General features: G+C 37.8%; 1 protein-coding gene across 11 annotated transcripts in view; it reads left to right on the forward strand.

Moving 5' to 3' along the window:
* The window catches only part of msi2b (musashi RNA-binding protein 2b), a 277,421-nt gene that overhangs the window by 157,338 nt on the left and 95,571 nt on the right, over positions 1-24,512 (forward strand). For all 11 annotated transcript variants that reach the window (XM_059514191.1, XM_059514189.1, XM_059514190.1 and 8 more), the window contains one exon: positions 4,757-4,805. In XM_059514191.1, coding sequence (XP_059370174.1) covers positions 4,757-4,805 — 49 coding nt within the window. The remainder of the gene's footprint in view (positions 1-4,756; positions 4,806-24,512) is intronic.

The raw sequence follows: 24,512 nt of genomic DNA on the forward strand, positions 1-24,512 counted from the left end.
TTCTCTCTATCCCTCACCTACATGTAAACAGTCTCTCCCTGTCTGACTGTGCTTCCGCTGGCTTGTATTCCCCCCTGTCCTCCCGCTGATACCTTCCACAGTTAATAAAAAATGGCCCCACAGACTTTACAATTATATTTCTTACTTAAATAAAAACATGTTGTCAAGCTACTTTGCACAGCTGCCATACAGGAACACACCGATTGAGAGTGCACCAGGTTTACAGGAGTTAGCTAGCCAATTAGCTTCAGGACAGTTTGATAGATGCACTTTTTTGGCTTTTATGTTTTTTTTGGAAAGCATTTTTATGTTGTTGTTTTTATCTTATTTCTGTTTTGGCTTCTTATTTTATAACTTATTTATTTATTATTTGTAAATATATCCAGAAAACATAAACGGGAGCATTTCTCCAAAATGTTCTCTAAACATTGTTTTGTTTTTGTTTTTTACCTTTTATTTATTTATTTATTTGCTTTGCTTTGTTTTTATATTGGGCTTTTTAATTAGATAACATTATTATTATTTATTATTTTTTTTCATTTATTTATGCATATAATTATTTCAGAAAGCAATAAATGAACCATTTGTAGATTTATTCCCTCAATGTGATATTTAGGCATCCAAAACAACTGGACCAATGGCAAATAGAAAGCAATTGTTGTTTTTGCATTTTTTATGGTAACGCTAGTAGCATGGAAATGACTCACTTCAGTTGTAAACATCATGTTTTTTCCTGTTGTTTTGAGGTCGGTTAGTATTTGGCCCCTGGTTAACTCCACTGCATGTTGCGTTCTCTGGCAATATGAGGTCACAACGCCCATGTGTTTTTCTTCATAACAGTCCAGTTATAAAAGCCCATAAAAGCCTGTGTCTCGTGGGGCCGAATGTACGGCCCCTGTTAATAAGAAGCATAAATCTCAATGCGAGCTACAGTTGGCTTTCACAAACTACATTTAAACACAGTTTTATCGACACTAGGACAGGACCTGCCCCTTCCATGCCTGTCATAAAACAGGCATTACCGTGGCATTTACTCATTGTGCTGGGTGCACAGCGCGTATTAGCCACTGACCAAGCTAAGGACGGCCAGTAAAAAGGCCACTTGTTCAGTCAATTATCAGTAATGGTGTTTAATGGCAAAGGGGCTTGACCACCTAGGGTGTGCCACGGGGCTTTTAATGGCACCATCCTTCTGGGCCTGGGGAGAATTCACACAATTTGCCATCCTACAACGTGTGCTGCCGCATCCTTCCAGACGCCGCGGTTGGCTAATTAATTCCCCACCACATCAGAGCGCTGTAAGGCCACTTGTTTCGCATCGATCGGTGCACAACGAGCCTGGGGTCCCGCCGTCCCACGGCCCCTCAGAGTCGCAAGAGCTAACAAGTAAAGGTCAGGGCCATTTAGAATGCGGCACTGTCGCATATGCAAGCGCCATTACCCTCACAGACTCTCCGGAACCTTCTGCCACCCTTCTAAGAGAACTTAAAATGCCCCTTCCTCCCCCCTGCTGCGTTACTAGATAGGAAGAACTCTAAGAAGAGCTTTCTGTTCTTTTCCATGAATCTAGTCACCGCTTTTTACCTCATCTCTTCCAGTGAATATAAAAGCGGGACTGTTATCTTTGGGGGCCGCCCGGCCCCCTTACATACTGAAGAGACAGCTATTATCCTTCAGGCTTTTCTTTCACAGAGGAGAGAGCGGACCTAAGATTAGGCACAGACCGGGTTTGGGACCACGCTCACCTTTGTGCTGTGTCTGTATATGTGTGTGTGCCCTCGAGAGCTTCTTATCCCACTATCTGATGGATGCTGGCAGGCTGAATCTATCCTTGAATACTTGTCCCCCTATTGAAAGGCTGAATGGGTCAGAGTGGTTTGAAGGCAGCAAAGCAGGACTAAAGTGTTAGGTGTGCATTAGGTCATCAAGAATAACTAGAGGGCTTTTGAGAATATAAATATTGAGGTGGAAAACTAAAGCAGATACGTAAGAGATTTCATTGTTTTTAAATCAAATTTTCAATACATATGATATAGGCTAAATGTGCTCTTTATAATATTTCACACCTACAATTTAAGTATATTCATATTAATTAAAAAAATGTATTATATTTTTGCTTAATTTTTTTCTTCAACTTTTAACTTTTCAGTTAATTTACTATATTATACAACAGGGGTCGGCAATCTTTTCAGCATGATGTGCCATTTTTAATTTTTCTGGTTAACCACTGTACGCTGTGCAAAAAATAACATTCAGAAGCTTGTCAGCGCTGCCACGCGACTTTTATTAATCGATACTGAATCGCTACATTATTTCTCAACAACAAGGGGGAAAAATCACTTCATTGTTTGTAGAGAGAGACAGACGCATACAATTTACACATCTCTCTCCCTCCCTCTCTCTCTCTCTCTCTCTCTCTCTCAAAATGGCCATATTTGAGAGAATTTTTCATCACTGGATATAGCTGTCGGTCATTTAACATTTCTATCGTAAAACGTTTTATTAAAAGTTGACTAATATTAAATGATTTGCAGCTTCATCTTACCTCGCTCTCTTTAACATTGAACTGACGCTTCGCGCTCTGCTTCTGTGAACAGTAAACCCCACCTACTTTGATTTGATTGGCCATCTCAGTCATTTTGACATTGACGAGCACTTTTAGACCACTGAGGCTTTGATCTGAAGTGCCTAGTATGTGCATGCGTGCATCATCTGACTAGCGCAAGTTAATTCTCGCACTTTAATAGTATTTATAGCTCCTAACAGGTTGTGTGACTATGATACGTTATTACCTCAAAATGTACGTCAGTATGCAGTTTTCCCTATTGCTCGCATGCCAGAGATTATCCCTCTGCGTGCCACTGTTGGTTGCCGACCCGTTATTATAGTATAAAAAAAATTAAGTATGGAAATGATAAATTATTCATTAATTTCAGTTTTTTATGTATTGTATATTTTGTCTTTCAATTATATTAAATGTTTATCCAAATGTTCAGTTTCGCTATATTATATATAGAAACTAGAAAAATGCAAATTAGAAGCTTTATCATTAATGGCCTCAGACTTTATATGTCAAAGACAGGTGACAAAGGTTCTTACTGTATGAAAAATATGGAATGGGGGTGAGAAAGAAAGGAGAGACAGTTACATACGAGCCTGAGTCGAGGGCTGTCTCCTCCAATCATGCTTTAGTGCAGCTGTAGTCAAGAGACTCTCCTCTTTCTGGACCGAACTATATGCCCCAGCTACAGGCCTATAAACTAGCATCCACCAGCATGGACAACATAATTATAGAGCCGACATACATCACTGTGATTGTGAAAGGCAGGCATGATGGTTTATATTGCTGCATTATAATATTACACAGTTTATAGAATCTCCCTGCTAATGCTGCTAGTAGTTTCTCAGAAAAATCCATTTACATTGGCATCAACATTTTCATTAGTTGATAAGATTTTTTTTAACTACATACTGCAAGATAGAAACTGAGTATTACCAAGAAACCACCAATTTGGTGCCCAAAGACTTTTTATAAGAATAAACAGCATGCTTATACAACATGTGAGGGATGATTCTTGTCTCTTTCCTATATATATATATATATATATATATATATGTGTATACACATTAATTTATTAATGGTGAATTTATTTATCGTGGAAGAAACGGAATCTTACAGAAGAAACATACTTAAAAAATATATATATATAATGTTTCTAATGGTCATTTATAAAATGTTTTTCCCTGAACATACAGTTGCTGTTTTAGAAGAACATAAATATGCATTGAGTGATAGTGGAGTATAACAGATTTTCCTCGGCCTCTATGAGAGCTCCAGTCAGTGTGATCTTTATTGGAAGTGATTGAGGGTGATGAGGAAGCTCTGAAGCTCGCAGCTCTATTGTTCTCTATGGGGCTGAGTGACTGATGACTCCTTTTGTGCTGGGAAGGTGTTTTTCCAACCGCCTGTACTTTAGGGCTGATCTCAGGGACCTCAGGAAGGAGCAGTGGAGTGTGTGTGTGTACGTCAGCATGTGTACGCCAGTAATGGCATGCACTTTTTGTGCATTTATTGGTGTGCGTGCATGTAATGTGAAAGAAGCAGAAAAGCGCAGGTTCAGATGTACTGTGGGATGTATAAAACCTGTGGCAGTGTGAGTGAGAAGACTATTGCTGGATGCACTCTGAAGTATGTCCTTCCAGACAGGGTTTTTCTCAAGGATGAACAGGCCTCTGTCAGGGTCAGACAGGATGGTACCCTTGGGCCTGTGGAGGGATATCATTCCTCACAGAACATGGCCATGAGCAGCTTTCAGAACTGTACGCGTGTGTAAATGCTTTTCAGCTACAGTAGTTATCTATTTAAGTTGAAGTACACAAGATGTTAAAATATTAAAAAAGTTGTTGTTGAATACCTCAAATACCAGAAATTTCATATTTCTTGATAGCCGTTTTGATAGCCAGGCTCAAACTAGTCAACCAAGCTGTGAAACCAAGCTAACCAGCTAAGGCTGTTTGAAGCTGGTCTTTCAGCTTAGTAATGTTTGAATGAATATGAAAAAAATCACAATATTTCAATTCAAAATAATTAAAATATGTAGATCTTGTAAGTAATTATTCAAGCAAGCAATGTTAAATTCATATTAATACGTGATAAAGTAAATACAGTGGGTCTTGAATTTTTTATTATTATTCTAGTGTAAATTTCAACCAAATCACTCTTCCTTTACAAATGTTTCTCTCTGTTCTCTTACAGGTAGAAGATGCTATGCTTATGTTTGATAAAACTACAAATAGACATAGAGGTAAGACCCCATTTGTTTTACGTGTGTGTATCTGTTTGTGTCTTTGCATCTGTGTGTAATGTTATTATGAATGTCCTTCAGTTATACTGTGCCATTAGTCGTGCAGTTCAAAGTTACGCTCTGAAGCGTGAGTTTTCTGTAGCAGTACAGGAGCCTTTGTGCTCTGTGTTACAGTAAAGCATTATATCTTCAAGGGCGTTTCATTTGAGCCCTGAAGGTCAAGGCTAATGTGGTCCAATAAAAGAGCAGCGATTTCCACTGTAGCCAATCCATCGACTCTATTTGATTAGTCCGACATTTACCATTGGATGCGCAGGCTAGAATGTTTCTCGGTCATGTTCACTCACGCCTGCAGGCTTGAGAGAAATGTATGATATCTTCAGACTTATGATATACTGAGTTTGAGGTTATTGCTCACCTGAGTGATGTTTCTCTGATTTTATATCTGAGCCTTTATTTTCTGAGAAAGACTGAGCTTAGTGGAATGATAAAGGGATTTGGGGTTTTTGTTTTTTGGCCTATATTTGTGATTTGAGTCATCAAGCAATGTCTTTGATAGAGTAAAGGAGAAGAATGAGAGTTTAAGAGAAGAAAATGAGAAGAATTGACATGGGAAGAGGGAAGGGAAGGAAAGCTAAGTGGAGGAGAGAAGAGACTGTTTGATGAAAATGAAAAATTATGCTAGAGAATAAGAGAAATGAAAAGGAAGGAGAAATGGTGGAGGGGAAGAGAAATGAGAAGGAAGGAGAAACAGGAGGGGGAGAAGAGAAATTAGATGAAGATTAAAAATGTGATTATAAAAAGAAATGAAGGGCAAGAGTAGAAAAAGGTATGATATGAGAAATAGCAGTAAGTGCGAAGTAAAATATGGAGACTGAATGAGAAATAATAAGAGAGGAGGAGAAACGGTGAAGGAAAAGGATAAGGATGAAGAGAAATAAGGGAGGAGAAGAGATGAAGAGAGGAGAGAAAATGAGATAAAAACAAGAAAGATGAGGGGATGAGATAAGGAGAAGAGAAATAATGAGCCTAAAGGACTAATAAGGGAAGGATTGAAAAAGGAGGGTAAAATAAAGGCAGAAGAGGTGGATAGTATAAAGGAGAGAAAGGAGAAGAGAGAAGAGAGAAGAAAAACTGGGAGAGGAAATGAGTAGGATGAGAAATAAAAGGAAGAGAGAAGCAAACTGTGGAGATTGAAGGGGGGGGGGGGGTAACTAAGGGAAGTAGAGAATAAAAACAAAAAGAGATTTTGGTGTCAATAGCCTAGTGGTTAGTGCACCGACATATGACACAACTGCCTTCACAGCGACCCAAGTCCGATTCTCGCCTCGAGGTCATTTGCAGATTCTGTTGCCCTCTCTCCTCCCAATTCTTTCCTATCTCTTCTCTATTGTTTTATCAAATGAATGCACTACATCGACATAAATATAACATTTAAAAAATTATATAAAGAAAGGAGAAATGACACAAGGAAAGGTGGTCTTTGGACAGATTGGGGCCGTTGACTTCATTCAGCTGTGATCCCCATGTCTTTGTGTGGCATTAGCAGCAACGCCTTTATATAGGTGAGCACAGCTTTAACTGACAGCCTGAGAGAGAAGAGCAGATGAGAAGAGGCAGAGACCACAAATGCACAGAGAGACGGGCCGAGCCGAGCTATAGCTAGCAGCTTTATGCTACAGTGTTCACAGGTATAGCATCCTCCTCTGTAGCAGCCTGAAAGCCACAAGAGAGATTCTTAGCCTTGAGTGGCCATTGTGTGGGCTGAATGAAGAGGCCGAGGAGCAGCGCTGTGTCTTTTATGCTGCATAAGTGGCTTTCGGCATTCACAGATGGGCAGGTTTTGGAAATAAAGTGGATGGTATTAATCTTTCAACCTGATATATATTGATCATATTTTAAAGGTGAGTTCACGTATGTGTTTGTGTTTTGAAACGTGTGAAAATATAAGTTGCCTTTCGTTATTTTTTTCCTCTTTCTCTCTCACTTAACAACCCCCCCCCCACAAACCCCAAAGGACTTCCTGTCCTCCTTGGCGTTGTGATGCTCTCGTCTGTGACATCGTCAGAACAGCCTGATAAGTCACAGTGATCTATCTTCCTTTTTCCACGTTTAGCAGCTAAGCTTATTTTAATCTACTTCACAACCTAGAGTCAAAAACAGTTCACAGGTGATCACAAATTGTGTGCGTCAACAAAACCAAGGCTTTCTAAATGTCAAGTTGGCCTCCGATTGGAAAAAGACATGTGTTTTCTTTTGCACGTAACAAATACACTTCTGAACTTTGATCCACACTTTCTTCTGTTTCTCTACTTCACCTGTCACCGATGCCCCCGCATGTATGCGCTCTTGTAAATACTCCCATAGTGCAAAGTGTCCGTATCTATGGGAACGAAGGGGGCGGAGAGGGTTTTGGAGGAGCCAGGGCTCTCTGGAGAGCCTAAACTGTTTGAGAGAACTGACGGGTTGGAGTGAAGGTGGAGGGGGTCTGTTTGGCACCAGCTTCAGCCCCTAGTGGGAAAAAAACACTATTATTCTCAAACCCTTGTGGATGTAGCTAAGAGCAGCAAGGTCGGAAATGAGACTAGCTGCCATTAAACACACCGCTGGTAAACACCAAGTGCCAAACAATGCCGTCGTCGACCAGCCATTTAAGCCCAGTTTGTGCTGATTACAGTGTTATTAAACTTTAGCCACTAAAATGTTTATAAGCAACTGAAAAAAGCACAAATGTCAGGGCATGTCAAAGCTTCTCCAGGGCCCCAAGAGGACCTGAGAGGGTTAAAAACCAAGCATGCTTTTTTGAAGAGATGCCCTACAACAGTGTAGCAACAATAGCAGCTTGCAGATTTGTGTCGCTTTTGTTTACTTGCCGGTTGGAATATGTAGGATTGTCTTTTTGTTTATCCGTGTCCTCCTAGTTAATTTTTTTTCTCTCTAATGGTATCTTCAGCTAAACGAGGTGCCGTGGGGGTCACCGGTTTAATAGCCATACAGCAATTTACGTGGCAGCAGCTTCCACCGAAGTGAATTGGTCAACTGGATGGTAATGGGAAGGCAGAGTGAGACATTTAAAATATTTTTTTAAGATTAATGTTTAAATGAATGTGTTTTCTTTCCTCCTGAAAGAAACCTCTGGCTGAAATAGGAAAAGGGCAGGTTGAAATGCAGTGACGCTCGGTGCTCCAGCCACATTGGCTGAAACCAGCATATAAAAATCATAGTGAACAATGGATAGTATATCTGGGACCATTATTATATTTTATTAATTTTTTTTTTCAGTATAACAATTTCAATGACATGTTTCATTGTAGGATATAATTTTTTTCTTTCCGATATTTTTTATTTCAGATACTGAATTTTTGTAGCTGAGAATTTAATACAATTTTGAGTGACATTTAATTAAAAATGTATAGAATTATTTTGTGTGTGTGTGTGTGTGTGTTTTAATTGAGAACCATGAAATTTTATAACAATTTGGAGTTTAAGTTGGACCTTTAAAACGATTTAACAGTTATTTGAGTGACAAGTTTGAATAATTTGTGGTATTTTTTTTATTTGAATTTATATTTTGAGTGACAAGTAAATTTTTTTTCCTTTTCTTTGATTTTAAAATAAGTTAAAATGTTATTTAATGAATTGTCATGGGATATATTTATTTATTTGTTTATTTATTTATTTATATAGGCCTGTACAGTGCAATATGTATGCCGCACATGCAGTGAAAAAACTGGTTTGTGCAATTAATACATGTACCACTGTCGCACACATGTGATACAGTTTTGCATATTCATAACACAGCCGCTAATAGTGTGAAATGATTTCGTTGTGCTCGTTTGTGCATGTGAGATTAATTATACTTGGTTTAGGGGTGTGCGATATGACGATTTTTATGGTGGACAATTAAAATGTCTCCATGATCTGCAGCGCACATTCTATCAGCTCAAGTGCTGGCTCCTCTGTATCAATATTCTGTACAATGCTACATACATTCACATCAAATGTTATCTCAGAAGTAGAGTTACACTTACGGGACACATCACTTATGCACAATCACAAAAGTACATTATTTGCATCTCCTTTAAAGCCTTGCCAGTTAAACATTTAATTAATATGCTGTTCTGACGTGCTTCTGAGCTTCAGCTCTTAAAGCGACAGTACTAAACATGTTGCCGCTTGTCATTAAAGGGACTGCTCACCCAAAAAATACATTTTTGTTATTTACTCACTCTCATTTTGTCCCAAACTTTGAATTAATTTATTTCTTGTGCTGAACTCAAAAGAAGCTAGTTTGAAAAATGTGGGTAACCAAACAGTTGCTGGTCCACAATGACTTTGATAGTAGGAAAAAATGTATATGGAAGTCGGTGTGTACCAGCAACTCTTTGGTTACCCACATTCGTCCAAATAATTTTTATGTTCAACAGAAGAAAGAAACTAATTTAGGTTTAAAACTAGGGTTGGGTATCGATGGGGTTTTATCCGATACTGGTGCCTTTTCGATACTTTTAAAACAGTACAGGTGCCTGAACCGATACTTCTATTAAAATAAATAAATAAATAAAAAAGGCTTAATAAGGATAGCATTAAAGAACATTAAAAAGAATTCAAATAAATCCATAGCATTCACATGCTCCTTGGATGCTCTCATTTCCCAAGCTTCCCTTACTCTAAGGCTAATAAATATATTTCACGATCTGGGTCATTGTTTAATACAAAACCGCACATAATGATTGTACTGTACCTTTGTCAATCACTGACACAGTGAATGCCTGTATGGTCATTCTTTATAAAGTAGCAACAATGTCGTTTGTATAGTACAGTCTTAGGCACATTAGTATTTTCACCCCAAAAAAGGGTTTTAAGCCAGTTGTTTATATCTTTTGCTGTAGTATGTCAGTAGGAAATATCAGTTTACATTTCCAAACATTCATTTGCCATTAGTTTTAATAATAATCTAGTGAGATTGTTGAATGCACAAGCAGTCTGACAACAGACTGCCTAAGACTAAGACTTTTGCACAGTAGTGTATGTATAAAGTACGTATAATTAGATTGAGTATATTTAAATAAGTGTAATAAAAGTATGCATTCATATGTGTTAAGGGCTAGATTTTCACTGGAGGAAACAGCTGTGGTGTGATGAGCGAAAACTTTACAGTAGATGAGAAACTGATTGTTCCCTTGTTACCTTTTGTAAACTGTATTTATGACAAAGAACTGCACAGATACAGATAGTCTAACAATCTGTCGATAAACACACACCTTGTGTCCTCTGTTTCTGTTTGAGTCTGCTCCGCCGCGGTCTGCGGATTAAAGAGCATGCTGAAAGATGGAGAGGAGACAGGTCTGCTGCTGTTTGCATATGAAATTTAAGGGAACTGATTCTGAGGTGATCGCGAATTTGTGTACAGTTTATGGAGCTAAATGCTATAGCCCAGCTAAAAAAGCCTAGCGACACCAGTGCTTCTTGTGTACATTTCGGAGAACCAGAACAAATATTTCATCCGATCGCTCAGGCATTTTAGAGGCACCAAAATCTGCGTTCTTATTCGGTTCGGTGCATAAAGTTTCCATTGGTACCGGGTCTCGGTACCCAACCCTGTTTAAAACTACTCGAGAGTGTGTAAATTATGCTATAAAAATAAAACACGATGACAGAATTGACAGATTTTTCATTTTTGGGTAAACTATCCCCTTAATATTAATAAAAAAAAATAGTAAAGAAAAATCACTCATTGCTCATGACTGATGAACTTTAAATACAGTTGCTTAAAAAACATAATTTATGTATTTAGTATATATAATGTTTTATTTTAACATTTAATTTTTTTAATTACTGCTAAATACTGTATCTGAAAAATATAGCACTCTTTGTTTTATTTGCATATTATAAGTTTTTGTAATGTATTATTTTATCTTTGCCCATTTTGGCCTAAATGTTTCCCGTTCTTTTTTTATTTATTTATTTTTACAATAAGGAAATTAGATTGGCTGTATTGCTCTGGCAACTTGCAAAATAGTAAAACCAAGATGACAAAGAATTGTTATAAAGTTGTGATTCGTGATATTCCTGAATTAAATTTGTGATATTATATTTTTGCCATATCGTCCTTGTACTCCTTGAACCTTGTACTTGTGCTACAAAACTTTCATCCTCAGTAGCATCAATACTATGTGCAAAAAAAAGGTTAAAGTACAGCCCTATATATATATATATATAGTTGTAGCATATGCGCCCATGTGGGACCAAGTTCCAGTTCAGCCAGCTATGTGTCTCAATTTTTTCGCTCTTTCCCCCCATTATTCCCTGTCCTCTCTCCACTTTGTCTTTCCATCAATAAATGACAAACAGCCCCCTTTCAAAATGCCTAAAGAAAAACTGCAACATTGAGAGATGACGTTGGAAGGAAAGGACAATGTGTTAAACACAAAATAAAAAGACAATCGCATTACTTCCTGTTCCCAGAAGCAGCACAAGACAATCTCACACTCTGATGTATTACTGTCATCATCTTGACTGTGTGACTGCAATAGCACACGCGCAGAGAGAAAGAGAGAGAGAGAGACAGAAATGCTAGTAGATGTCAGAGGACTGAAGTAAAGACAGACAGTCTCTAATCCGCTGCATTCTGTCTGTCTTCACCGCCCCCAACCCCCCCCCCTCGCAAGACTATTCAACACTGTCCTTCAGCTCAGAGGTGATGAACACGCAGCAGCTAAAAGACACTCTATTTATCCCCCCTCTCTGCTCTCCTTCTCCTGTGAAAAGGGCGTTAGCTATGCCAGAATGAGAGGACAACAGCCAAGGTCTTGCATTCAGAGAGTGAGAGAATGAGAATGATTGTGGTGGAGATCGAGCTGTTTGTTGGTAGAAATGACCAATAAACCCTGTCCTTTTTTTATTTTTTGCTGTGTCTGGAAAGGCTTTTGGCCCGTATACACACTCACACTCCATCAGGGCATATTTCACTCTCCTCATCTTTTATCTGTTCTCTTTTCTGCCTGTCTGTCTCTCTCTCTTTCTCCCCCTTTCTGCTGCTTTTTCTTCCCTCACTGAACAAGTCTCAAGTGAATATGCTACATCTGTGCTTCACAAAATGAGAAACAAAGTCTGTGCTGCGCTAGGCTGCCAGAGCCTGATTTTACACACCTTAGCACAATTCTGCTCTGATAATCTCAGCCCTGAACATTCATCAGTCTGACTGTAGAGACACTTACTGTGTCGTCCAGAAAACCACTAAATACTAGGCAGCTGTGTTTCGGTCATTTCGACCACTTGGAGAGCTCTAGAGATGAGTGGGATAGAGGGTGATGGTTAATGTACATATGTGACCCTGGACAACGAAACCAGCCCTAAAGGGATACTCCACCCCTAAAATGAACATTTTGACATCAATCACTTACCCCCATGTCGTTCCAAACACATAAAAGCTTAATTCTTCTTTGGAGCACAATTTAAAGATATTTTAGACGAAAAACAGGAGGCATGTGACTGTCCCATAGACTGCCAAGTAAAATACACTGTCAAGGTCCAGAAAAGTATCAAAAGCATCATCAGAATAGTCTATCTGCTTACAGTGGTTCAACTGTAATGTTATGAAGCGACAAGAATACTTTTTGTATGAGAAGAAAACAAAAATAATTACTTTATTCAATAATTTGTCTTCTCTGTCTTTCCCCACAACACTGTAGCACCATTTTGGAGAATATGAGCTGACGCAGGCTGCTTACGCTCTTCTGTGTCAACCATGTAACAAGTATACATTTTCTGCGTGTATTTACGCATTGAATTGAAAGAAAAAAGTGCATCTGTGTGGCGCGGCTGACACAGAAGAGCATAAGTAGCCTGCGTCAGCTCATATTCTCCAAAAGGTATTTTTGTAGCAATAGCCAAAAATACATTGTATGGGTCAAAATTTTAGATTTTTCTTTTATGCCAAAAATCATTTGGACATGTTCCATGAAGATATTTTGTAAATTTCCTCCTGTAAATATATCAAAACTTATTTTTTATTACTAATATGCCTTGCTAAGAACTTCATTTGGACAACTTTTAACCCTCTGGAGTCTAAGGGTATTTTTGGTGCCTGGAGAAGTTTTGTCATGCCCTGACATTTGTGCTTTTTTCAGTTTCTTATAAACATCTAAATGGCTGAAGTCTAGTGTCACTGTAATCAGCACAAACTGGGCTATAATAATATGTGGGCAGCAAATAAAAAAAAAAAAAAAAAAAAGTTATGCTTGGTTAGTGAAAAACAAAAAATGTTAAATCACTTGAATAGGGCCATAAAACACATAAAGAACATTGGTTCCCGGGACTTTTGAGAACTGGAGCTTGTAGCCTAGAATTTTTCTTTCTAAATTATGTGAAAATCATCTTGTTTACTCACTCACAGAAAACAATATATTGATTAAAATTTTCTAAGACACTTTTTGTTGGTAAAAGACATATGCAAGTAGGCGTCAACTACCATGAATATCATTGTGATTTACACCTGAGAAGACAAAGGCCCGCATAATGAGCCTTTAAGTCAGCTTGTGTCACTGGGAGGGAAGAGTTACAAGAAAGAATGTGAGGACAAAATTAATGTATATAATTTTATGTTTGTAGTTTATTTAGAATATATTTAATTATCCCACAAAATAAGTTAATATCCACTTGCGAGTGCAGTTAAACAGTTTATTAGGAACAATCAAAGCTGACTTTCAAACTGAATTTTTTGCATCAATACTCCAGACACACAATCCTTCAGAAATCCTTTTAACAATCTGATTTTCAAAAAAAAACAAAAAAAACATTTATTGTTATTATTATCATTATTATTATTAATGTTGAAAAGAGCTGAGAATATTTTGTTCAGGTTTTTTTGGGAGGGGGGATAAATTGAAAGAACAGCATTGTTTGGTACATTTGTTACAGTTACATTTATTTGTTACATTTATATTATTTACATCAAGCTTTTGAATGGTATAGTAGTGTATATTGTTATTGAAACTTCATAATGTTTCACTTGATTATACATTTAGTCAGGAATTATAGTTTGGAAAAAGTCTTTGGAAAAAGTCTAACTAGTAAAATGTTTACACGTTATGTGAAAACTGGTACAAGTATATATAATAAATAGTATATAAATAAAAAGAGACTTACTCATGTTTCTGATCTCTGCTGAATAAAGTGCTTCATTCTTTTTTTCTGAGGAAATCCAAATCCCATATACTCAACCACATCACATCTTTTTGGGGTGAATTATGTCTTATTCCTCTCATCACGAAGCAAACAGTAGAATAAAAAAAAACTTGAAGAACAGTCTCGCTGCGTTGTCTTCTGTTGTAGACCCTTTACAGAATCGATTGATGCATTGCTCTTATCTGTACGATCAAAACTGAAAGTGTCATTTAAGTTCATTTCTGGTTATCAGGAGAAAATGACTCATAACGCGTATACGCGTTAATCGACTCCAGAGGGTTAAAGACGATTTCTTGATTTAGTTTACAGATAAGCAAGGATAATAAACTGTGTGACACATAACGTTGCTTATATATGCTGAGTTTCAGTTCATTTTTGGGACAGACTTGATTTGTTCACAGGAAACTCAAATGGCAGAAAGCAAAATCCTATTTGTTTTCTTTATTTTATAAAAGCACAATGTTTTGTTTTCATTTTGAGTGTACACAAATAAAAGCAGACCTTTATACAGTGATGCATTATTAACGACAATAAGTGTTTAATGTTGATTCTGCTGGTATAAGGAAATCATTTAAGTGATCACGCGATCGCACGCACACAAAACACATCAGTTTCAGCATTGCTAACTTGAGAGCACAGTTGGTACTTTATCAAAATAAAATAGTGAACCAAACATCAGCGCTCCCGCCTCTGTCACCGTTGGAACGCGACTGAAACACAAAGCCTATAATTTACATAATAATAGTTTAGCATTCAGATACGTTACATCAGAAATATGGAAATATTATGGAAAATTTGGATTTGGGCCGAATGAGAGAGGTAGGATACAAGAGCACAAAAATTCCATTTCGCAAACAGTTGCAAAAACCTTTGTCAGTTTGTGAGAGACTCATTTAGAGGCAGCACATATGGCAGCAGTATATGGTGGTTCTGCCCCAAATGGCTATATAACCAACCATGTAGTTAGGAAATTCATGTGTTTTTGTTTTGTTTTTTCACACAATTATACAAGTACTCAAGTACTTGTGCAAATATGTACTCAATACTATAAGCACAATGACAGTTGCTCAACTTCTTTGAATTTGTATGTCAGGTGACATTTCCAGATCTGACAGAATAAAATAGTTTTAAAGGCATGTGATAAATAAAAGTGGAAGCTCTTCAGTAGCTTTTTCTGGAATGGAATATTGCTGGCGTGGCATTTCGAGAGAGGTTCATTACTGTTGTTGCCAGCTAACGATGCCCCTCATTGTCATTTAATAGGCTGTGCAAACAGATGTGTCCTTCAAAATCAAATGTTTGTCTTTCTACATAGCTGACCGAAGCACTGTGTGTTGTCTCTTTGTTTGGTCATTGCACAGAGAGAGTTTGCACATGCAATCATGCCAGTTTTCTGTCTCGTCTGCTTGCGTGCGTTCTGAGATAATGTTATGTTGACGTATCCATGTTTTTGTATGTGTAAGTAGCAAAAAAAGACACAATTTGACATTTCACATCCCACAAGTGGATTTCTGCTTTTGTTAATATTTCATCCTTAGATGATAATAAATTATATGATGAAATCGACTGAAAGAGTGGTATGTTCCACACATAAGGAGACGTGTGTTTTCACAAGATCAATATGAAATGATAAAAAAATCACGATCAAGGTTAGTCAAATCGCTCCCAGAGTGAAGTGCAGCATTTTCTGCCTTTCCCTTTGATCTGTGTTCCCAGTGGAAATGTAGCTTGGTTGATTTTACATCTCGTTCCCAAACACACCCAACGAGTCATTCGTGAATAGACTCAAAACACTGTGCATTTAGTCAGATGAACTCATGCCACTTTTCATCCACAGCTTTGAAGCAGATTTTGATAGCTTAATGATCTGCTAACATCCCTCACTTTTAATAAATACTACAAAACACACATTCGCAGTGTGTGCTTGCAGTCTGCCACTCAAGCTGGCCGACAGCAGTTTATAACATAATTTCTTTCTATATATAAGGAGAGTGAATCAAGTTACATTGTACAGTATACACACACACAAATATATATATACAGAGAGAGAGAGAGAGAGAGAAAGAGAAAATATAGACAGTTGTCCACTTACAATGAACCTTTATGATATTTGTGTTGTATCCAGAACAATTCTTTATGAATAGCTACAGTTAGTCTAAAAAACATTATTATACTCTATAGCTAAAAAGACCTCACGACGACAACCCTCATTTATTTGTCAATTTTTTTGTTATTTATCAGGATGACAGAAAAATCCAAACCCTGAAGATCTCATCAATCACGGCCCATTTACAAACAGCAGTCGAGGATGCTTAACTGCAATATTCAGATGCAAAGTCTTAAGTGGAGTTACTTCTCTGTTTACTCCAACAGCTGAGTGATGATTAGCTGCATCCCTGATTGAGCCTGAAGAGGGCTGGCAGGCTCAGATCAGCTGGATGGTGATTGGTAGATGTACAAGACTAGGAAGTTGGTAGTTTTTTATTTATTTATTCAGTCAGTCTAACACACACACCCTTCAGTCTCATGTTTCCTCAGAACAACCTTGATTCGCCACATCGCTGTGAAATGTTTTAGTGGCTGACAAGAAGCTGGTTGTCAAATGTTCCATATAATCTTGACAGACTTAAAAGCATCTAGTATCGTTTAAAGTGTTTACATGCACAGTCTCACATCAGTTATGCTGAATCCATGCACACACTTTAAACTATGTTCTTTTTATCAGATAAACAGTTTATTTGCCCGTTTTATTTACTTTCATGTTGTGCTGCAGTCTAAATCTCTTCATTCTCTCTTTTAGGAGCTTACAGGGGACTGATAAATATTATACAGTTTCATATCACTGATTTAGCCCCATCGTCGCTCTGAATTGGTGTTTTCTGCTCCAATCAATACCGCTACAGGACTGTGTTTGTGGACGGCACTATAGAAGGACGTTCTCTAAAATGATCAGGGACATCCTGTGAATCAGCTGTACTTAATCTCTCCCGAAGGCTTCTGTGCCAAGTTTGCTTTCTGCTGACTGTGCTTTGGATGTGTGGCAATAATGTAGCACCGAGTGTGTAAACAATGTAAGTACTGTTTATCCGCAGAAGGTCCTTTAAAGCCTACAAAGGTTAGCCGAGTTTGCTTTGGCCTTTTTCAACATAATGGCAGCAATTTCCACTGGCTTCACGTACGGCATGGCTTCTCATCAGAGATCACTGAGTAAACCTAATTAGATATACCTTCACCTTTCCTGGCGTGATATCAAAAAGGGGGTCGCACCATTCGCTTCCATTAGCGATTAATATCCTTTCTCCTTCTAGATATATTTGCACGATATTAGTGTTTAGCGCAGAATGTCATCGAAATATCATAGTTAATCATACACATTTTCTCAGCACCACGTTTAATTGGAGCTGCTCTAATCACTGAGGAGGAAATTATATGTTCAGTTTTTCGAGAGAACGACGGAGGCCTGAAGCTTCAGAGATGCATTAGGAAGATATAAATTGGAGTGTTTCTTGAACTGCAGGTACTTTCATGTCCTGGAGAATTGTAATTTATTTATTTTTTACTAGGATTTTTTGTTTTATTACTATTATTTGTAATTGTTTTATATTTTTAAAACAACTAATTAAATTAAATACCATCTTAATATTTTTTTTGTCTCAATTTTAGAAAATTAAAACATCATCATTTTACAAAACAACAAACAATTTTATCCTTAATGTTTTATCAATAGCTGTATATAGATAACCATGACCATAAATGAAATATGAAATGTGAAATAGAAAACAAAGAAAGTTGTTTATCAACAGAACATTGTAATTAATTAACTAATTAATGTAATTAAGAAGTAATTTCAGTAATTATATAAAAAAAAGTATATTTACATATTGCTGGCAATGAAATTAGTTGTAGCAAGCTAACGAAGCATTTTTTTGTTTTTGTGGTTTTGTTTTGCACAAATTATTAAAATGTCATTTCCACCACAAAATGTTTGCAACAAAACATATGAGATTAGGTGGAAATATTCATGACATTATGATTAGGCATTTTAGTAGACAAGCTAAGTAAACTAGCAAGTGTGAGAAAAGTGTTTATTTAAGTCCACATGGCCACAAGTGACCATATTTTAAGAAACACCCAACATTGTATGTTAGCAACCCAGTGAGAAGGTTTTATTCATTCAAAAGAAACTCCCTGACCAGCCTGAACTGGTTCCGTTTACACCAGTGTCAGTCACAACTCCGAGACAGATAAACAAATTCAGGTCATTTGTCCTCCAATAGGCTTGCTCCGCTGGAAATGTTGGAAGGTTCATAAAGCCTCCGTGGTATTGTGACTGGAACAGGGTTTACTGCAGGTGTGCTGGGGGGTTCAAAGGGGATGAAGAAAGGCCCTTTGAAGTGGCTGAAGTTCATGCGTTGACCTTTAACAGCCCAGTGTCGGACTCCCTGGAAGCCGAGAGAATGACTGCATAAGCAGGCACATTGCTGACAGAGTGGACCGATGCGGCGGCATTTATGGGACCGACTTGACAGATCCTTGTTAAAGGCATAAAAAGATTAAAAAGAAAGAATAAGTGACTTTCTAACAAGAGTTACTCTAACCTTCAGCAGCCTATTATGAGCCAGCCTTCATCCCAAAAAGTCCCCTCGGAAGGTGATTCTTCAAGTTGTACACGAGTATTATTATGCTGTGCCTAACATCGCATCAATCTGAGAGCTGAGAATCAGTCAGGATTATTTCAGGCTCTTATATAAAGAAGAACATAACTTATTAAGAAACAGCTATCTGCTAGCTTTCTCTAGAGAAATTTACAGCCATCTATAAAATGAGAAACAAAATATCATTTCCATTTTCCCATCATCCCTCTTATCACCTAAAGTTATCCTAGCAGTACTGAGACATAAAAAATATGCTTTAAAACCAGATACCAATTAGACATTAGCTGAGATGGATGGATAGTCATTCAGCAACCAGTTGGCTGATAAGTAATTGTCAATTTATGCAAACTGAATTAAAATATTGAAAAAATTCTATTTAGCATGCATATATGATGACAGAATTTTCCTTTGTAGCAATGTAGTTTGCACATTGCTAACAGCAATGTAGTCTTTTTATATAAAAATATGCCAGTGGCAAACAGCCTGCAGTGAGTCTCGGGGATTAGATTCCACGTGGGACACGACAGCAGCTGCCTCTGAGTTATATGTCATTGTGTATGGAATTACGCAACCGCTGACCTTTTAATGCTACTGGCTCCTCAATTTATGACCTCTTCAAACACAGCTCTCAGAAACAGCCACCCCAGTGTGAGTCCGGCATACGGCGAACACACAGCGCACCATATCAGCATTCATAGAGTCCTGAACACATTCTTTTCCAGAGGTTAAGCACTGCAGGGGATTGGCAAGCGTGCTCGGAAAAGAGAAACAGGAAACACACCATCTCCAGTACTGGAAAGTGTTTTAGTGAGTGTGCGCTATTGTTTTATATGCCTCACTCGGATAATGTCAGCAATATTATTCAGGGCCCGTCTGTGAGAGGGGGAAGCAAGACAGATTGTTATGTTTTATTTCATGTATGTTGTGTTTCTTATCATAAAAATGGTTTCTTGCTTTCTTCTTCCCTTTGTTTTGCATCGAAAGCCCTCGTAAATCACCAGTTGGCATTAGTGGAATAATAGCTGCTGCATTGTTAATCTGCCGAAGTGGTTCTTTCTCATTTAGGATCGATAATGTACCCATGAGTGATATAACTTGCCGTACGTTGTGAAGAATTCTCGGTTTAGGCAATTAAATAGCTTAGAAGTGAAAAATAGCAATTTTCATAACATACATGAAAGGAATCGTTTAAATGACCTGTTGTAAGGAAATATCCCAATTGCTGTGAAGTTGCCAGCCTTAGTTTGATTGGAAATTAATTGGGTGTATTGTAGCCTATAAACAAAACACCTTTTTAGTCATGGTTGTGGAGAAATAAAGCTTTTTAAATGTTTTGGCTTCCAAAGTTCCAAAGTAAACTCTATGCAAGCAACATTGAAGGTTGTTGCTTTTGTGACAATTCATCCTCAAAAATAAATAAGTATATATATATATATATATATAATTAGTACAAATAAATAATTTATTGCTTTACACCATGTATGTCTATTGTAATTGCCTTTGTTTTATTTATTTAAAAAAACTGCCCAAATCAAAATTATCTTTTCCATAATCAACATTATGCCACAAATGTTGTCAATAGAGCTTCAATATCTCCATGCAGAGTAGAAGAGGACAAACATTAAATGTGGAAATAGGCTTTTATTCATATGTGTTGCTTTTTCCTTCTGCTAGTCCTTGTAATGCCTCCAAGTGCCATTCACATGCGGGGACTGATAAATGTATAATGTGCAATTATCATTAATTATCATTAACTGAGCAATGCAACCCTAAGCTCAGAGATGTTCAGAACAAAGATCCACGATGCACCCCATGTCAATGAATTGTACCTGGTAAAATCATAGCTATAAGCGCCTCCATGTTGAGAAGTCATCAGAGAAATTAAGAGTATGTGGGTGTTCTCGACTAAAGGCTAAATTGTTTTCATTAGCACAAACAAGTGAAGTGACAGTGTTTATCAAAATGACAAAGTAGGAAACAGTAGTACCATTTTTTTTTTCTTTTTTTTTTTTTTTTTAGTAGCCACATCATGTTATCCCCCATGAGCCTTTCACTCTAAGTACTTATACTTTCACTAACCTGCAATAAACTTCTCAATCTCCCCAGAATATCCCCCTGATTGACACCTTTGACCTTTCGTTCTGGGCATTTGCCGAGCAAAAACAGCCCATCCCCCTGGTGATTGGTTGGCATGTTTGTGATTGCCTTTAGCTGATTGGCAGGCGGCGTGATTGGCGGGGGGTCTCTGGCTGGCGGCGCAGAGGGAGTCGGGGAGCAGCTGCAGAGACGGGCTGGTCTCTTGGATGTGAAAATGGTTTTGATAAATAATAAAACAGTGGTAATAACCAGCTGCTTTTAAGGTCACGTGGCCTTCCGCCACAACCGCCATGCAAATAATGATTTTACGACAACCTGATTGTTTCATGCATTATTAAGCCCAGCCCCCCTCGGCTAACTCCACCCGGTAATGGCACCACAGGTGTCCTCACATGGCCATGCAAATATCATCCTCTTTCATTTGCTTTTTATGCTTTCTTTTTAATCCCATCTCTCACTTGGCATGCCCCCCAATTTCCCTGTGGAAATAAAGGGCTGCTTATTGTATCCACCGGAGGAAGCTTCCCTCGGACTGTGTGCTATCATGATTGTTCTTGTGTGGCTAATGAGGTTGTGGTTATGTGTGTGTGTGTGTGTGTGTGTTTTGGAAGGAAGGCAAGCAAGAAAGAAAGCCGTATTGACTCCGTATACTTCCCTGAATGCTTACTTCCAATATGATCCATTGACACATAGTGTGACTGCGCAGTATGGATTCCGTTGTGGCAGTTCATACTCACCACTTCTCCACATCGATCTTTCCCCTCCTCACTATCTGTGTGTGCATGTAGTAGATGACTTTACACTGACAATAGAATGGAGAAAGGAACAAAGCTCAGCACCTATGAAGTCATTCTCCCTTCAGAGACGGATTGCCCATAAACCTGCAGCAAAGGCCCTCAATTTCTGCCTGTGAACTCGGTGAAGATCCTGATATGGATTGATGTGCTGGTTTTCTTTATAAAAATACAGGCACTGGGTGGAGCAGTGGACTAGAGGTTAGCACACATGCTTCAGGCCTGTTGAGCCCTGGTGATCATGTGGGGGATGTAGGTTTGAACCCAGCTTGCATCTTGACCTTATTCTGTGAGCAGTTTCTGTCAATACTGGGGTTTTGTTGGTGGTTGTCTGGGTCTTATTTAGTTGCTCAAGCATTTTGAGGTCTCTGGCTTTTAGTACATATCTACACTACCATTCAAATGTTTATTTAAATATAATTTTATTATTGTGATGGCAAGAAGAAATTACATTTCTAGCAGTTACAAGCTGAACTTTCCTCTTTAGTCTTCAGTGTAACATGATCCTTCCGAAGTCAATTTAATATGCCTTTTTGGTGCTCAAGAAACATTTCTTGTCATTAGCAGTGTTGAAAACTAAATCTAAATCTTGATGCCTTTTTGTGGATTATTTGATGAATAGAGAGGTCAGAAGAGCAGCATTAATTTGAAATAGAAGTCTTTTGTAACAGTGTAAAGTTACTGTCACATTAGATCAATTTAATTCATCCTTGCTGAACAAAAGTACATCTAAAGAAATTGGTAATGTATGCGATTTCTAGGATGTTATGAGGTGAATGAGTGTTTTTTAGCTCATTGCTTTATGATAATATTCTTTTGTGTGATGTTCTGGTCTCTAGATATGGCTCAGGTCCCTCTTTCAATATATATTTATCAAACTTTTCGTAAGTCATATTGCTTAGAGAAGTAATAGCACACCTCTACCTCAACAATCTGTGTGTTTTGTGGTATAGCAAAGTATAATAGTTAGGCTTAGGCATGCATTCAAATCAAGCATGACAAAGTGACTGCAGACTGCATCCGCTTTCCTTTCAGTGGTGGAATGCTTTGAGATTTTCTGAGGTTTGTGTACAGACTGTATTAATGTTCTGTCTTAAGTAATTTATGTAACCTCCTCAAGAAAAGCATGGTGTGAAACCACACTGATGAACAGATGCTTAGTGGGCCTGACACAGTGGTGATGTTCACATCTAAAGAGCCAACATGAAACCTGGTTGAAAATACACTGTAAATATACACAAGAGATTTTCAAGTGAAGCATAAGATTGTAGAATCGAGAACTTGTGCGGATAGCAGATAATAATTTTTATGGTATGGACAATGACCACTATGATGGATAATATTATAAATTATGGAAAGTATTATGTGTGGTGTTTTACAATAAACAGTTTTGATGATAAAGCTCTAATCTGAAATTTTGCATACTTCAAACTTGTTTTGAAGAATTTGAACATTACAGTATAGTAGAATGTATAGAAAACTTACAATATACTGTTCATTAGGAATTATTTTATATTTTAAATACATTTTTGAATAAGCACTAATGCTGTTCATCTCAAATCTGTTTCAAACCAATGCAACTGGTTTTTGAGAATGATCTGTGTAGACTTGAGGCTTTCTCTTGTGCTTCCCTAAAGGCATTCCAGGAGAATGTGTTGGCCGGGGGTTTGTTCTGGAGGAAATCTCTGTTTAAAGATGATGTTGTGAGGTCTTAGTGAACCACTGCAAGACCAACTGAGGCTTAAAAAACTGAAATCTCACCCACACACATTTCCACTTTAACCTCCCAACCCTCCCTTTCCCTCCTCAGATGTGTTGTACCCGTCTCCCTCCATCCAACACCATCTCTCCATCTCTTCCTCTGTGTCTCGTAACTCTATTTCCCCCAATACCCCCCACTTTTCTCTGTAGCTTTTGTCAGAAGAAAGTGACAGGTCCCGACGGAGGAAGCCAGGGAACAGCGCGGCACAAGACAGTCCTCTGGCATACCACAGCCTCGGCACTTTGTGTTTGAGATGTTCAATCAAAATGCTAATGGCTCTTGCGACGAGGGAACGATATTATTGTTCCACTAATTGATAAGAGAAGGAAGATGGAAGGGCCCCGTGTTGCTGGTCTATGCTGCCGCATACCCACCGCTCAGACACTCTGTTTTAATTACAATTACACAAATGAAAGGGAACAAATTGATCCAACGAACAAACAGTTTGCTGTTGCTCCCCTTTGTGTAGTAAACACTACATTATTTAGTAATTTTATGCATTATTTATTCCATACCTCACTCCCTTTTATCGTCGAGATCATATGGAAATATGCTGAAATGTTTTTTAATCCAGTTATAAACAACAGCCAAAACTTACTTTGAAATAATAAAGATTTTATAATATTTTTTTTAAAGTATGGCTTGGATGCTGTGTAAATTGACAGAGGATAGACTCAATTCTGATTGGATGAGACATGTTTGCCACTATTTTGTGACCATAAATCTTATCATTTATAGTGATAATACTCATACTCATGAACACTATAATTACTATAATTTATCAAGCAAAATAAATATTTCAGATTTCTACACCTGATTTTTTTTTTACAACTAATTTTGTCCTGAGATGGACAAAACTCCTTCAGTTTTCTTCCAGTCAGTGAACTTTGACACTTGAGCAGAAATGTCTTTTTTTTTTTTCTGCTGCGAAGTGACCTTAAACAATCCATTGTGACCCTTAGCTTGAAACAGGAAACAATTCCCTTGATGTTGTCTGTCTGCTCAGAAACATCAGCCTCTCATACTTGTTGGGCTATTGATATGTGTTTTTTTTTCTCTGTGAGGTGTCTAAGTATAGCCAGGGGCTGAACCTTTTCCAAGAATCTTTGTAGGGGTCACGAGAGAGAGAGACATTTCACTGTCTGTAGACATATCAGAGCTCCATGCTCTGCTGGGTGGCGTAGAAAGTGCAATTAATAGTCTGTCCGGT

This window comes from Carassius carassius, chromosome 28, assembly GCF_963082965.1.
Source record: "Carassius carassius chromosome 28, fCarCar2.1, whole genome shotgun sequence".
NCBI lineage: Eukaryota > Metazoa > Chordata > Actinopteri > Cypriniformes > Cyprinidae > Carassius > Carassius carassius.